The sequence below is a fragment of the Pseudoliparis swirei genome, chromosome 20 (genome assembly GCF_029220125.1).
Source record: "Pseudoliparis swirei isolate HS2019 ecotype Mariana Trench chromosome 20, NWPU_hadal_v1, whole genome shotgun sequence".
Lineage (NCBI taxonomy): Eukaryota > Metazoa > Chordata > Actinopteri > Perciformes > Liparidae > Pseudoliparis > Pseudoliparis swirei.
In genome coordinates, this window is record NC_079407.1 from 27,254,781 (window position 1) to 27,273,007 (window position 18,227).

The window sequence follows — 18,227 nt, forward strand, 5'->3', positions numbered from 1 at the left end:
CTGGTGGATACCCAGGACTGCCTGTCTGATAGAGGTTGGGTGTATAGGTGGGAGCCGCGGCAGGATACCCTCCTGGATAGGCTGAAGGAAAACACCACAGACCAGAGACACGTCAGAAACCACGTCTGAACACACAGATGTACACAACAAAAAACACACACACACACACACACACACACAGACACACACTCAGGTAGGACAGAACAGCAGTTGGTTGAGGACAGGATGTGCACAGATGGTGCCAATTAAAAAAAATGTCTGCACCAATAACAGCCTGAAAGCATCATACATACGAGACGAGACACACCTGCCGATGTGAGGTGAGACAGAGAGGCAGACAGACAGACAGGCAGACAGACAGGCAGACAGACAGGCAGACAGAGAGGCAGACAGGCAGGCAGGCAGGCAGACAGAGAGACGGGCAGACAGACAGACAGACGGGCAGACAGACAGACAGACAGACAGACGGGCAGACAGACAGACAGACAGACAGACAGGCAGACAGGCAGACAGACAGACAGACAGACAGACAGACAGACGGGCAGACAGACAGACAGACAGACAGGCAGACAGACAGGCAGACAGACAGACAGACAGACAGACAGACAGACAGACAGACAGACAGACGGGCAGACAGACAGACGGGCAGACAGACAGACGGGCAGACAGACAGACGGGCAGGAGAGCCAAGAGACGGGACGGTTAGTGAGCAAAGTGCTGCTCACGGCAGTCAATCTCTCACTCTGCTCTGTAGCATTGAGCCTCGTTGTTTCCGGCTCCAGTCACGGCTTAATTAATTAAATGTTGTATTTTGACCACACAGGTAAAGGTACAGGAAGTCACACATGTTCACGTCGTTTGATATTTTTAATTGGGCTTAATTCTCCATGAAAACCCGAAAAGTGATGAAACCATCGGCTCATCAAAAGTCACGCAGAAAACTAGTGGACGACAATTTCGATAAGACAAATATTAGTGATGCGTCAACTCAAAATAAACATCTGATTACAGCGTCTCTGTTTCATGCCGTAAATTATTAAATTAACCGCTCAGGTTCATCGATTCAGAACCTTTTATTAATCAATACGATGACAGACCGGATGTTACATCCCCGTGAAAAGATAAACGAGGGATGATCATGACCACTCCTCCTTACATGTACAAACATTAGTATTTTGCTAATACAAAATTATTTATTTATATATATATATTACACACATATATATTTTTTTTCCTTCTTTGTTATTTTATATACATTTTCTGATTTATTTGATTATAATAATTTAGGATAGGAATATATAAGCTTTTTTTGCTTCTACCTTTTCAGTCTTTCTGTTTTGTTTATTATATGTAATAATGTTGTATTGTATTGCAATGATTGACTGAATAAAATACACAACAACAACAACGTGTTCAAGCTTGTGCTTGTAAATTACATCACACGTCGTTGAGCTGACGCTTTTATCCAAAGAGACGTAACATCGTGTGGGCATCGTCTAGAGCTGCGGTAGTGTGTGTAGTTTGTGTAGTGTGTGTAGTTTGTGTTGAGTGTCAGGATGAATGAAACAAAAACAATGAACAGTTTGACTTTTTGGAACATCAAAGCTTGCAGCTACCCGTAGAAACATATCCATAGTTGTATAGCGGATGGTTATATGTCTGTGTGTGTGTGTGTGTGTGTGTGTCCCGGTGTCTCCAGCATCGATCCACCAGAGGAATGATGTCTCACAGAAACAAACTGGATTCAATGTAGCAAAACTCAAAATTGAATCAGATCATCGTCCCGGAGGACTTCTGACACAGAGTGTAGTTTGCAGACCTGTGTGTGTGTGTGTGTGTGTGTGTGTGTGTGTCTCTTACCGGCAAAGGCCATGTTCTTAGGGTTTCCATAGGGGGTGCCGGGCTGAACGGGGCTGTAGACTGGATTCATAGCTGAAGCTAACCTGTTCTTACTGAGAGAGAGAGAGACACAGACAGTGTGTGGAGGAGAGGGAGCGAGAGAGAGAGAGAGAGAGAGAGAGAGAGAGAGAGAGAGAGCGAAAGAGAGAGAGAGAGAGAGAGAGAGAGAGAGAGCGAGAGCGAAAGAGAGAGAGCGAGAGAGCGAGAGCGAAAGAGAGAGAGCGAGAGAGAGTGAGAGAGAAAGAGAGAGAGAGCGAGAGCGAAAGAGAGCGAGCGAGAGCGAGCGAGCGAGAGACGAGGGATGAAGAGAAAACGGAAGAAAAACGGAGGAGAGGGAGACGTAAGCCACATAAATTGGAAAGAAAATTGTTTTACGATTATCAAGCACACACACACACACACACTCACTCATCATCACACATGAATCCCAAACTCTCGATTCTTAAGGCGACAATCCAGCTGAAGGATTTTGCCAGCATGCAACGAAAAGAAAAAGGAGATTTAATTAAAATACAAGCCCCGTGACACCTGGCCGTCAGGTGGGCTCGGGGGATCAATGGCGGCCCGAGTGCCGACAGAAGTGCACAGGTACGCGTGGGTCCAGTGAGGTGACGGGTCGCCTCGCGGTCTGTGGACCGCGGCGGTACAGGTGATGGGTGAAGGTGACCGGCATCAGAGCCGCTCACACCGCCTCGCAACACGGAGAGGAGAATACACCTCAGCGACTTACCTGGTCGTGGAGGAGATGGTGCATGTGTGTGTTGTGTTGTGTGTGTGTGTTGTTTGCGAGTGAGTGTGTGCATGCGTGCCCCGTACCTCTTGTGCGTGTCTGGTTGATACATGAAACTGAATTTGTCTGTGGGATGCCCGCCTGCCATTCTTGCTGTATGCAAATGAGGAAGAAGTGGAAGTGGATATGCAAATCTGAAATTAAAACAGCGAGAGGTCATGATTACAACGAACACAGGAGGAGAGGAAACGGCTAAAAAAAAGAAAGAAGAGGAATGTTTAAAAAGCAAGCGGCCGGTGCCACGGCAAATGGTTAGTGACGCAGCGGGGGAGGGGGACGGTGATTTGTGTGGGTTTGAATGAGTGTGTGTGTGTGTGTCTTTAGCCACCAATATACACACATACAGAACTGTGTATGGATTAAAAACTAATGTGTGTGTGTGTGTGTGTGAAATGGGCTTTAAAATATACGGTACCATCAGTTGTGTGTGGACATAAACTAGCGTTCGAAAAGTTTGGGGTCACCCAGAAAATGTTGTTTTATTCACACTTTTATTTATCAAGTAAATTTCAAAATGAATATAAAATATAGTCAAGACGTTAACGAGGTTATAAATAATGATTTGTATAGTAAATATTAATGTTCTTCTTCTTGTGGCTCAAAGGAAGGCCAGTTTTATCACTTCTCTCACCAGCATAACTGTTTTCAGCTGCGCTCACATAAAAAGGGTTTAAAGGGTTTTCTACCCCTCCGCTAGTCTTCTCAGGCGATAACACAATGTACCATTAGAACACTGGAGATGGGCCTCTACACACCTCTGTAGAGACTTCATTAACACCTGAGAATAGTCATCTACACATTAACTATGTAGAGAGTTATGACTCATTTAATGTTATGTTTAGTAAAAAAACAGTGCTTTACTTTGAACAATAAGGACATTTCTAAGTGACCCCGAACTTTTAAACGGTAGTGTATGTTTATCCTTCATGTTGTGTGTTTGTCCAAGACAAAGTGAGGCATGGATATGAATGCGTGTGTGTGTATATATAAATATATATATATATGTAACGTGCTGTGCACAACATCCAAAGCAACATTACAGACAGCCAAACGACACAAAGCACACGACACGCCCAGTGGAGAGGGCAGAGTGACGGAGCACAACTCAACTCAACACAACACAACTCAACTCAACACAACTCAACACAACACAGAGAAGGCCAAACGGAGTTCTGGCACCGAGCTGCGAGTGAGCGGTGATCCGCAGAAGCGTCGCACACAGAACACACAACGCAGAACACACACAGAACGCACAACGCAGAACACACACAGAACGCACACAGAACACACGGCACAGCAGCTGAGGAATAAATCAGGTGGGAACCCGTCTGTGTGTGTTATCGAGTTTGTGTGTGTGAACCGGTTCCGTCTGGTTTCCACCGTGGCCCTGTTGTGTGCCGTGGACGAGAATGCATGAACAGTTTTTTTTTTTTTACACACACACACACACACACTCTGGAGCCCGGTCCACCCGGCCAGGCGCTGCCGGGCGAGTCAACACATCGCCCGGGCGATTATAGCTTCGTCGTCATGACGCCCGGTCATACGCGGCTCCGAGACACTTCCCACGAGACGGGGACGCATGTGGCGCTCCCTCCAGGAACCTGACGTCAAAACGCCCAGAGGCGCCCTGACTGGACGAGTGTTTTCGGCACAAATTGCCCCAAAAAACATGAACCTGTGTGTGTGTGTGTGTGTGTGTGTGTGTGTGTGTGTGCGTGTGAGATCATGTCAATTGCCCAAATTCATATTCCTCAGAATACAATGTGCCTTTGGGGATTGATGAGTCTCTTCCTCTGATGTCATCCTCCTCTGGGCCTCCGTCTCTCTCTGTTGTTAAACGTGTCGTTAGCTTCTCTCATCTTTCGTTAATCAGCCTGTCTTCAAATGTTTGAATGTAAAAAACAAAAGAATAATGCAAAAAGATTAGTCCAACTTTTCCGCACTGCAACATTTAAAGAAACTATAAATCTAGGGTTGGGAGACACTTGGGGGTAAATCAGGGATTACATTCTTGAGGTGATCCAGTTAGATTCTGCAATAATGACTAAAAGTGTGGAGTCGCCCTCGTGGCGCTGCATGAGAAGGAAGGTTGGTTATGAATGAATTAATGTCCGTCAGAATTCACGTCGATCCGTCCCAAAGTCGCCGAGACGAATCGCTCAAAAAACCACAAATGCTAACCCGTTAGCCGGAGCCTCTCGCCGTCTTAAACGGGCACAAAATAATCAGATCAAAGAGACGGCGAACCGGTGGAGAGAGTAACGGGCCGCTTATTCAGGTTGTGATGTGCAGAGGGAAGGAGGAACAATGGCCGCCAGCACAGGGGGCAGGTGGCTAAGCTAACCCGGAGGTCTCGTGCCGCCCAATTACTGCGTGTGGAGAGAAAGACGTGTGTGTGTGTGTGTGTGTGTGTGTGTGTGGGTGAATGGGTGCGAACAAGAGGGGCGCCACAATGAGCCTGATGAAGGTTTGGGAGGACCAGTGGACGGCAGGAGGACGTGTGGTGAGTGTCTGGACACGACTCCCTTTGTCTCCAGCGGAGCGGCTTCAGAAGCTTCAGAAGCTCGAGTGCGTAAAAAAAAAAGACCTTGCATTTTGCAGAGCCACCATCTTTGATTGTGAAAAACCATTTTTCCAGAGATTCACTAAGAAAAGAGACGTTACATTTGGCTGTGGAGCCAGAAATGTATACATGTATATATATATATATATGCATATATATAAATGGCACATGCATGTGCATGAACATGCAATACATTTGGCGAACTGAGGCCGAGGAGCGTCATTGGTAGCGGCGGCGTAGCGTCCCTTCATCGGCCAAAGAGCTGCAGGTGAGGGGACTATCCATTTATTTATATAAATCCTGTTACCTTCAAATTTACTCACATCTTTTACCCGTGGGGTCCATTTGACCCCAGCAATTAAAACCTAGAGAAAATTATTAGAATTAATATTGTTTCCCAAGTTTAAGTGTGAGGTATGTTTGTTTGTCGAATACCTAAACACACTTTAAACTCGAACGGGCACTCGGTAGAGCGCATACCTTCGCATATCACAAGATTGGGCATTGAGTTATGAACATGTTGGCATTAGTTGCCAATTAGATACAAATTGACCGCGCTATGGTAAAAGGAAGATTTTGCCCTTTCATGACCTTGACCTTTGACCCGATCGATCCCAAAATCTAATCAAATGGTCCCCGGATAATAACCAATCATCCCACCAAATTTCATGCAATCCGGTTTAATACTTTTTTTAGTTATGGGAGTAACACGCAAACAAATAAATAAATAAATACACGGCGATCAAAACATAACCTTCCGCATTTTCAATGCGAATGTAATAAATAAAAAGGTTGATATTTCTTATTTGTTTTACACAGTGAAAAACAGCCTGGGGTCAAATTGTACAGGACATGGAAAACATATCGTTTGAATTTTTTGTCTCCAATAAATTAGGAAAAGTCATGAAATATGAGCATAAAAAATTATGTCGATCATTTTTTTAGAGACGTTAAACATTGAATGGGGTCAAGTTGACCCCAAAGGTCACAGGAGGGTTACGGAACCGTAGACACAGCTACAGGGAGCCACTCAGGTGTCTTGCTCAGGTCCACGTGGACTAGGGCACCGCCAACACCCCAATCGACGGACGGACCGCTGACCCTCATCGCTTTATGTGGCCCCTGCAGCTTTAACCCTTGTGTTGCCTTCGGGTCATTTTGACCCGATTCAATGTTTAACCCTCCTGTCGCCTTCAGGTCAATTTGACCCGATTCAATGTTTAATGTCGGTGTTCTTTCGGGAGTCAACAAACAAACATAAAGTACCTCACACTTACACTTGGAAAACAATATTAATTCTAATAATTTTCTGGAGATTTTAATAGCTGGGGTCATATTGACCTCAAGGGTAAAATATGTTAGTAAATATAAAGGTAACAGGAGGGTTAAACATTGAATCGGGTCATATTGACCCGAAGGCGACAGGAGGGTGAAACATTGAATCGGGTCAAATTGACCCGAAGGCAACACAAGGGTTAAGGACACGTGATCCCCTTTTCTTAAAGAAATTGAAGAAAATTATCCTGTGCTTTTATTTTGAAGGTTTTAGATTAAATGGATTTAAGTTGTAATATTAGAGACATTTTCTTGTGTACAATAGTTCTACACTCAAACAATAATCAAATGCAAAGAGTTATTTAACAATATGTACGAGGAGTTTATAAAGTGTTTCCGGCCCTTTAAGAGGGCGGCCATGATGCTGATGTCGTTTGCCGTTCTAACTCGATTTAATTTAACAAGGAACAAGGAACGCCGACATCACGAGGAACACCGACATCACGAGGAACGCCGACATCAAGAGGAACGCCGACATCACGAGGAACGCCGACATCACGAGGAACGCCGACATCAAGAGGAACGGCGACATCACGAGGAACGCCGACATCAAGAGGAACACAGACATCAAGAGGAACACAGACATCAAGAGGAACGCCGACATCACGAGGAACACCGACATCACGAGGAACACAGACATCACGAGGAACGCCGACATCACGAGGAACGCAGACATCAAGAGGAACGCCGACATCACGAGGAACACCGACATCAAGAGGAACGCCGACATCACGAGGAACGCCGACATCAAGAGGAACGCCGACATCACGAGGAACACAGACATCAAGAGGAACGCCGACATCACGAGGAACGCCGACATCACGAGGAACGCCGACATCACGAGGAACACCGACATCAAGAGGAACACCGACATCAAGAGGAACACCGACATCAAGAGGAACACCGACATCACGAGGAACGCAGACATCACGAGGAACGCAGACATCAAGAGGAACACCGACATCAAGAGGAACACCGACATCACGAGGAACGCCGACATCACGAGGAACACCGACATCAAGAGGAACGCCGACATCAAGAGGAACGCCGACATCACGAGGAACGCCGACATCAAGAGGAACACCGACATCAAGAGGAACACCGACATCACGAGGAACACCGACATCACGAGGAACACCGACATCACGAGGAACACCGACATCAAGAGGAACGCCGACATCACGAGGAACGCCGACATCAAGAGGAACGCCGACATCACGAGGAACACCGACATCAAGAGGAACACCGACATCAAGAGGAACACCGACATCACGAGGAACACCGACATCACGAGGAACACCGACATCACGAGGAACACCGACATCAAGAGGAACGCCGACATCACGAGGAACACCGACATCAAGAGGAACGACGACATCAAGAGGAACGCCGACATCACGAGGAACACCGACATCACGAGGAACACCGACATCACGAGGAACACCGACATCAAGAGGAACACAGACATCAAGAGGAACACCGACATCACGAGGAACACCGACATCAAGAGGAACACCGACATCACGAGGAACACCGACATCAAGAGGAACGCCGACATCAAGAGGAACGCCGACATCACGAGGAACGCAGACATCAAGAGGAACACCGACATCAAGAGGAACACAGACATCACGAGGAACACAGACATCAAGAGGAACGCCGACATCACGAGGAACGCCGACATCACGAGGAACGCCGACATCACGAGGAACGCCGACATCACGAGGAACGCCGACATCACGAGGAACGCCGACATCAAGAGGAACACCGACATCAAGAGGAACACCGACATCAAGAGGAACACCGACATCACGAGGAACGCCGACATCACGAGGAACGCCGACATCACGAGGAACGCCGACATCACGAGGAACGCCGACATCAAGAGGAACGCCGACATCACGAGGAACACCGACATCACGAGGAACACCGACATCAAGAGGAACACAGACATCAAGAGGAACACCGACATCACGAGGAACGCCGACATCACGAGGAACGCCGACATCACGAGGAACGCCGACATCACGAGGAACGCCGACATCACGAGGAACACCGACATCACGAGGAACGCCGACATCAAGAGGAACGCCGACATCAAGAGGAACGCCGACATCACGAGGAACACCGACATCAAGAGGAACGCCGACATCACGAGGAACACCGACATCACGAGGAACACCGACATCACGAGGAACACCGACATCAAGAGGAACACAGACATCAAGAGGAACACCGACATCACGAGGAACACCGACATCACGAGGAACACCGACATCAAGAGGAACGCCGACATCACGAGGAACGCCGACATCACGAGGAACGCCGACATCACGAGGAACGCCGACATCACGAGGAACGCCGACATCAAGAGGAACGCCGACATCACGAGGAACTCCGACATCACGAGGAACGCCGACATCAAGAGGAACGCCGACATCCCCGACATCAAGAGGAACGCCGACATCACGAGGAACACCGACATCAAGAGGAACGCCGACATCAAGAGTAAGCAGAAGAGGAGTCGTACACAATAACCTTATACAAGTTAACACAATTATTTCAGCAGTGCAACAAAATAGGTCTATTAAATGTGGTCTCCTAAATATTCGATCTCTATCATCTAAAGCTGTGTTACTGAATGATTTAATATCAGATAATCACATTGATTTATGTTGCCTAACTGAAACCTGGCTGAGCCATGAAGAATATGTCTGCCTGAATGAATCGACTCCTCCAAGTCATATTAATACTCACATTCCTCGAGGCACCGGTCGAGGAGGTGGAGTAGCAGCCATCTTTGAATCGAGCCTATTAATTAATCCTCAACCAAAATTACACTACACCTCATTTGAAAGCCTTGTTCTTAGTCTTTCACATCCAACCTGGAAAACACTACAGCCAATTCGATTTGTGATTCTGTACCGCCACCAGGTCCATATTCAGAGTTTATATCTGAATTCTCAGAATTTATATCAAGTTTGGTTCTTAAAACCGATAAAGTTATTATTGTTGGAGATTTTAATATCCATGTGGATGTTGATAATGATTGCCTTAGTGCTGCATTCATCTCCTTGTTGGACTCGATTGGCTTATGTCAGAGAGTACAGAAACCCACTCACAGCTTTGGCCACACGCTTGATCTTGTTCTTACTTATGGCGTTGACATTGAGCATTTGAACGTCTTCCCACAGAATCCTCTTCTGTCAGACCACAACCTCATAACTTTTTAATTTATACTACCGGAGTGTACTCCGTTAGTCAAAAGTTTCTACACTAGATGTCTAACTGATAGTGCTGTAGCTAAATTTAAAGAAGCGATTCCTTCTGTATTTGATTCGATACCACGTCTCAATATAACAGAGGACTCCTGGTCTAACTTTAGTCCGTCCCAGATTGATCATCTTGTTGACAGTGCCATAGGCTCTCTGAGAATGACACTGGACTCGATAGCCCTCTGAAGAAGAAGACAGTGAGGAAGAGGAGGTTTGCTCCTGGTATAACCCGCAGACCCGCAAACTGAAGCAAGCGTCACGAAAGCTTGAACGCATATGGCGTTCAACTAATCTCGAAGAATCCCGCTTAGTTTGGCGAGATAGTCTTAAAACATATAAGAAGGCCCTCCGTAATGCCAGAGCAGCCTATTACTCATTAATAATAGAAAAAAATAAACACAACCCCAGGTTTCTCTTCAGCACTGTAGCCAGGCTGACAGAGAGTCACAGCTCTGTGGAGCCGAGCATTCCTATAAACCTTAGTGGTAATGACTTTATGAACTTCTTTAATGAAAAGATTTTAACTATTAGGACAAGATTAATAATCTCTTGCCCATAACCAGTGCCAATCTGTCCTCAAGTGGAATGGCCTTGGAAACCGCTGTATGCCCTGGTGTATATTTGGAGGATTTTCTCCTATCAACCGTGACCAATTATTTTCAACGGTTTCTACTTGAACACATCTACCTGTCTCTTGGACCCCATCCCGACGAGGCTGCTTAAAGACGTTTTGCCTTTAATTGGCGGCTCTCTATTAGATATTATCAATGTGTCTCTGCTAACAGGCCACGTACCACACTCCTTCAAAGTGGCTGTTATTAAACCTCTCCTGAAGAAGCCCACTCTGGATCCAGAGGTGTTGGCTAACTACAGACCGATCTCTAACCTCCCTTCCTCTCCAAGATCCTTGAGAAAGTGGTCGCAAATCAGTTGTGCGACTTTCTACATCATAATAGTTTATTTGAGAAATTTCAATCAGGATTTAGAAAACACCACAGCACCGAGACGGCACTGGTGAAAATTACAAATGACCTCTTAATGGCAGCAGATAAAGGACTCCTCTCTGTCCTGGTCTTGTTAGACCTTAGTGCTGCATTCGACACCATTGACCATGACATCCTGTTACAGAGACTGGAGCAGTCGATTGGCATTTCAGGCACGGCACTAATTTGGTTTAAATCCTATTTATCAGATCGATCTCAGTTTGTATTTGTAAACGATGACGCTCGATAACCACCAACGTTAATCACGGAGTTCCACAAGGTTCTGTGCTTGGACCAATTTTATTTACCTTATACATGCTTCCTTTGGGCAATATTATCAGGAAACACTCCATAAACTTTCATTGTTATGCAGATGACACTCAACTATATTTATCGATAAAACCAGAGGAGAGCAACCAACTCTGTAAAATTCAAGCATGTCTTAAAGACATAAAAACATGGATGACCTGCAACTTCTTGATGTTAAACTCAGACAAAACCAAGTAATTTTAATCGGCCCTGAGCACCTCAGAGATCAATTATCTGGTGATGTGGATTCTGTAGACGGCATTGCCCTGGCATCCAACACCACTGTAAAGAATCTTGGCGTTATCTTTGATCGGGACTTGTCCTTTAACTCCCACGTAAAGCAAATCTCAAGGACTGCATTCTTTCATCTACGTAATATTTCAAAAATCAGGCACATCTTGTCTCAAAAGATGCAGAAAATTGGTTCACGCGTTCGTTACTTGAGACTGGATTACTGCAACTCCTTATTAGCAGGCTGCTCTAATAAATCTCTTAGGTCTCTCCAGTTGATCCAGAATGCTGCAGCTCGTGTTCTCACTAAAACTAAGAAAAGAGATCACATCACTCCTGCACTAGCTGCTCTGCACTGGCTCCCAGTAAAATCAAGAATCACTTTTAAAATTCTTCTCTTAACCTACAAAGCCTTGATTGGTGATGCTCCATCATATCTTAAGGAGCTTGTCGTACCATATTGCCCCACTAGAGAGCCTCGCTCACTAAATGCGGGACTACTTGTAGTTCCTAGAGTCTTAAAAAGTAGAATGGGAGCCAGAGCCTTTAGTTATCAAGCTCCTCTTTTATGGAACCAGCTTCCAATTTCAGTCCGGGAGGCAGACACAGTCACCTCGTTTAAGAGTAGACTTAAGACCTTCCTCTTTGACAGAGCTTATAGTTAGGGCTGAATCAGGTTTGCCCTGGTCCAGCCCCTTGATATGCTGCTATAGGCTTATAGCTGCGGGGCGTTTTAGGATGCACTGAGTACCTATCTCCTCTTTTTCTCTCCTTAAGGATGAATTTTCATCTCTCAATCACACGTTACTAACTCTGCTTTCTCCCGGAAGTCCTTTTGACTTTCGTCTCATGGGGTCATCGGACCCTATGAGACGGCATAGATCCTATCTGCCTGATGGATCGTCTGGGTCGTGGAATTCCTGCTCATGACTACGCCACTGTCCTGTTGAGACTCCGCCCTCCTCCTCCCCACCGCCATCTGCCTGATGGATCGTGGAGGTCTCCATCGTGGAATATGCCTACTATGAACTATTCATACACTCTGTCATATTCATTGAATGTATTTTAACTCTAAATCTGTCCTTCTGTACACGTTACATCTATTGCATCTGTCCATCCTAGGAGAGGGATCCTCCTCTGTTGCTCTCCTCCAGGTTTCTTCCTTTTCCCCCTGAAGGGTTATTTGGGAGTTTTTCCTGGTCCGATGTGAGGTTTTGGGGCAGGGATGTCTATGTGTACAGATTGTAAAGCACTCCGAGACAAATTTGTAATTTGTGAAATTGGGCTATACAAATAAACTGAATTGAATTGAATTGAATTGAAGAGGAACACCGACATCAAGAGGAACGCCGACATCACGAGGAACGCCGACATCAAGAGGAACGCCGACATCAAGAGGAACGCCGACATCACGAGGAACGCAGACATCAAGAGGAACGCCGACATCAAGAGGAACGCCGACATCAAGAGGAACGCCGACATCACGAGGAACGCCGACATCAAGAGGAACGCCGACATCACGAGGAACACCGACATCAAGAGGAACGACGACATCAAGAGGAACGCCGACATCACGAGGAACACCGACATCACGAGGAACACCGACATCACGAGGAACACCGACATCAAGAGGAACACAGACATCAAGAGGAACACAGACATCAAGAGGAACACCGACATCACGAGGAACACCGACATCACGAGGAACGCCGACATCACGAGGAACGCCGACATCAAGAGGAACGCCGACATCACGAGGAACGCAGACATCAAGAGGAACACCGACATCAAGAGGAACGCCGACATCAAGAGGAACGCCGACATCACGAGGAACACAGATATCAAGAGGAACGCCGACATCACGAGGAACGCCGACATCACGAGGAACGCCGACATCACGAGGAACGCCGACATCACGAGGAACGCCGACATCAAGAGGAACACCGACATCACGAGGAACACCGACATCAAGAGGAACACCGACATCACGAGGAACACCGACATCACGAGGAACGCCGACATCACGAGGAACACCGACATCACGAGGAACACCGACATCACGAGGAACGCCGACATCACGAGGAACGCCGACATCACGAGGAACGCCGACATCAAGAGGAACGCCGACATCACGAGGAACGCCGACATCACGAGGAACGCCGACATCACGAGGAACGCCGACATCACGAGGAACACCGACATCAAGAGGAACGCCGACATCACGACATCACGAGGAACACCGACATCACGAGGAACACCGACATCAAGAGGAACACCGACATCACGAGGAACACCGACATCACGAGGAACACCGACATCACGAGGAACACCGACATCACGAGGAACACCGACATCAAGAGGAACACCGACATCACGAGGAACACCGACATCACGAGGAACACCGACATCACGAGGAACACCGACATCACGAGGAACACCGACATCACGAGGAACACCGACATCACGAGGAACGCCGACATCACGAGGAACGCCGACATCACGAGGAACGCCGACATCACGAGGAACACCGACATCAAGAGGAACACCGACATCACGAGGAACGCAGACATCAAGAGGAACACCGACATCACGAGGAACGCCGACATCAAGAGGAACGCCGACATCACGAGGAACGCCGACATCAAGAGGAACGCCGACATCACGAGGAACGCCGACATCACGAGGAACGCCGACATCAAGAGGAACGCCGACATCAAGAGGAACGCCGACATCACGAGGAACGCAGACATCAAGAGGAACGCCGACATCAAGAGGAACGCCGACATCACGAGGAACGCCGACATCACGAGGAACGCCGACATCAAGAGGAACGCCGACATCACGAGGAACGCCGACATCAAGAGGAACGCCGACATCAAGAGGAACGCCGACATCACGAGGAACGCCGACATCACGAGGAACGCCGACATCACGAGGAACGCCGACATCACGAGGAACGCCGACATCACGAGGAACGCCGACATCACGAGGAACGCCGACATCAAGAGGAACGCCGACATCACGAGGAACACCGACATCACGAGGAACGCCGACATCACGAGGACCGACATCACGAGGAACGCCGACATCACGAGGAACGCCGACATCACGAGGAACGCCGACATCAAGAGGAACGCCGACATCACGAGGAACGCCGACATCACGAGGAACGCCGACATCAAGAGGAACGCCGACATCACGAGGAACGCCGACATCACGAGGAACGCCGACATCACGAGGAACGCCGACATCACGAGGAACGCCGACATCACGAGGAACGCCGACATCACGAGGAACGCCGACATCACGAGGAACGCCGACATCACGAGGAACGCCGACATCACGAGGAACGCCGACATCAAGAGGAACGCCGACATCAAGAGGAACGCCGACATCAAGAGGAACGCCGACATCACGAGGAACGCCGACATCACGAGGAACGCCGACATCAAGAGGAACGCCGACATCAAGAGGAACACCGACATCACGAGGAACGCCGACATCACGAGGAACGCCGACATCACGAGGAACGCCGACATCACGAGGAACGCCGACATCACGAGGAACGCCGACATCACGAGGAACGCCCACATCACGAGGAACGCCGACATCAAGAGGAACGCCGACATCACGAGGAACGCCGACATCACGAGGAACGCCGACATCACGAGGAACGCCGACATCAAGAGGAACGCCGACATCACGAGGAACGCCGACATCACGAGGAACGCCGACATCAAGAGGAACGCCGACATCAAGAGGAACGCCGACATCACGAGGAACGCCGACATCACGAGGAACGCCGACATCAAGAGGAACGCCGACATCACGAGGAACACCGACATCAAGAGGAACGCCGACATCACGAGGAACACGACATCACGAGGAACACCGACATCAAGAGGAACACCGACATCAAGAGGAACACCGACATCACGAGGAACACAGACATCACGAGGAACACCGACATCAAGAGGAACGCCGACATCACGAGGAACGCCGACATCACGAGGAACGCCGACATCACGAGGAACACCGACATCACGAGGAACGCCGACATCACGAGGAACGCCGACATCACGAGGAACGCCGACATCACGAGGAACGCCGACATCACGAGGAACGCCGACATCACGAGGAACGCCGACATCACGAGGAACACCGACATCAAGAGGAACGCCGACATCAAGAGGAACGCCGACATCACGAGGAACGCCGACATCACGAGGAACGCCGACATCACGAGGAACGCCGACATCACGAGGAACGCCGACATCACGAGGAACGCCGACATCAAGAGGAACGCCGACATCAAGAGGAACGCCGACATCAAGAGGAACGCCGACATCACGAGGAACGCCGACATCACGAGGAACGCCGACATCACGAGGACCCCCGACATCACGAGGAACGCCGACATCACGAGGAACGCCGACATCACGAGGAACGCCGACATCAAGAGGAACGCCGACATCAAGAGGAACGCCGACATCACGAGGAACGCAGACATCAAGAGGAACACCGACATCACGAGGAACGCCGACATCAAGAGGAACGCCGACATCACGAGGAACGACATCACGAGGAACACGACATCAAGAGGAACGCCGACATCAAGAGGAACGCCGACATCACGAGGAACACCGACATCAAGAGGAACACCGACATCAAGAGGAACACCGACATCACGAGGAACACAGACATCACGAGGAACACCGACATCAAGAGGAACACCGACATCAAGAGGAACACCGACATCACGAGGAACGCCGACATCACGAGGAACGCCGACATCAAGAGGAACGCCGACATCACGAGGAACGCCGACATCACGAGGAACGCCGACATCACGAGGAACGCCGACATCACGAGGAACGCCGACATCACGAGGAACGCCGACATCACGAGGAACGCCGACATCACGAGGCCGACATCACGAGGAACGCCGACATCAAGAGGAACGCCGACATCACGAGGAACGCCGACATCACGAGGAACGCCGACATCACGAGGAACGCCGACATCACGAGGAACGCCGACATCACGAGGAACGCCGACATCACGAGGAACGCAGACATCAAGAGGAACGCAGACATCAAGAGGAACGCCGACATCAAGAGGAACGCCGACATCAAGAGGAACGCCGACATCACGAGGAACACCGACATCAAGAGGAACGCCGACATCAAGAGGAACACCGACATCACGAGGAACGCCGACATCACGAGGAACGCCGACATCACGAGGAACACCGACATCAAGAGGAACACCGACATCAAGAGGAACACCGACATCACGAGGAACACAGACATCACGAGGAACGCAGACATCAAGAGGAACACCGACATCAAGAGGAACGCCGACATCACGAGGAACGCCGACATCACGAGGAACGCCGACATCACGAGGAACGCCGACATCACGAGGAACGCCGACATCACGAGGAACGCCGACATCACGAGGAACGCCGACATCAAGAGGAACGCCGACATCAAGAGGAACGCCGACATCACGAGGAACGCCGACATCACGAGGAACGCCGACATCAAGAGGAACGCCGACATCACGAGGAACACCGACATCAAGAGGAACACCGACATCAAGAGGAACACCGACATCACGAGGAACACAGACATCACGAGGAACGCAGACATCAAGAGGAACACCGACATCAAGAGGAACGCCGACATCACGAGGAACGCCGACATCACGAGGAACACCGACATCAAGAGGAACGCCGACATCACGAGGAACGCCGACATCACGAGGAACGCCGACATCACGAGGAACGCCGACATCACGAGGAACGCCGACATCAAGAGGAACGCCGACATCACGAGGAACGCCGACATCACGAGGAACGCCGACATCAAGAGGAACGCCGACATCAAGAGGAACGCCGACATCAAGAGGAACACCGACACCACGAGGAACGCCGACATCACGAGGAACGCCGACATCACGAGGAACGCCGACATCACGAGGAACGCAGACATCAAGAGGAACGCAGACATCAAGAGGAACGCCGACATCAAGAGGAACGCCGACATCACGAGGAACGCCGACATCACGAGGAACGCCGACATCACGAGGAACGCCGACATCACGAGGAACGCCGACATCACGAGGAACGCCGACATCAAGAGGAACACCGACATCACGAGGAACACCGACATCAAGAGGAACGCCGACATCAAGAGGAACGCCGACATCACGAGGAACACCGACATCAAGAGGAACGCCGACATCACGAGGAACACAGACATCAAGAGGAACGCCGACATCACGAGGAACGCCGACATCACGAGGAACGCCGACATCACGAGGAACGCCGACATCACGAGGAACACCGACATCAAGAGGAACACCGACATCAAGAGGAACACCGACATCACGAGGAACACAGACATCACGAGGAACACCGACATCAAGAGGAACGCCGACATCAAGAGGAACGCCGACATCACGAGGAACGCCGACATCACGAGGAACGCCGACATCACGAGGAACGCCGACATCACGAGGAACGCCGACATCACGAGGAACGCCGACATCACGAGGAACGCCGACATCACGAGGAACGCCGACATCACGAGGAACGCCGACATCACGAGGAACGCCGACATCACGAGGAACGCCGACATCACGAGGAACGCCGACATCACGAGGAACGCCGACATCACGAGGAACGCCGACATCAAGAGGAACGCCGACATCAGAGGAACGCCGACATCACGAGGAACGCCGACATCACGAGGAACGCCGACATCACGAGGAACGCCGACATCACGAGGAACGCCGACATCAAGAGGAACGCAGACATCAAGAGGAACGCCGAC

The 18,227-nt window shown here is 49.4% G+C and overlaps 1 protein-coding gene across 7 annotated transcripts in view; it reads right to left on the reverse strand.

Annotated features, from left to right (window-relative positions):
• Positions 1-18,227, reverse strand: part of fam168a (family with sequence similarity 168 member A) — a 37,754-nt gene that overhangs the window by 10,650 nt on the left and 8,877 nt on the right. For 2 of the 7 annotated variants that reach the window (XM_056441710.1, XM_056441709.1), the window contains 4 exons: positions 2,716-2,823; positions 2,308-2,358; positions 1,861-1,952; positions 1-81 (listed from right to left, as the gene is read on the reverse strand). In XM_056441710.1, the coding sequence (XP_056297685.1) occupies positions 1-81; positions 1,861-1,952; positions 2,308-2,358; positions 2,716-2,777 (286 nt within the window). In that variant the 5' untranslated portion in view covers positions 2,778-2,823. The other 5 variants (XM_056441711.1, XM_056441712.1, XM_056441705.1 and 2 more) reach the window with 4 other exon arrangements.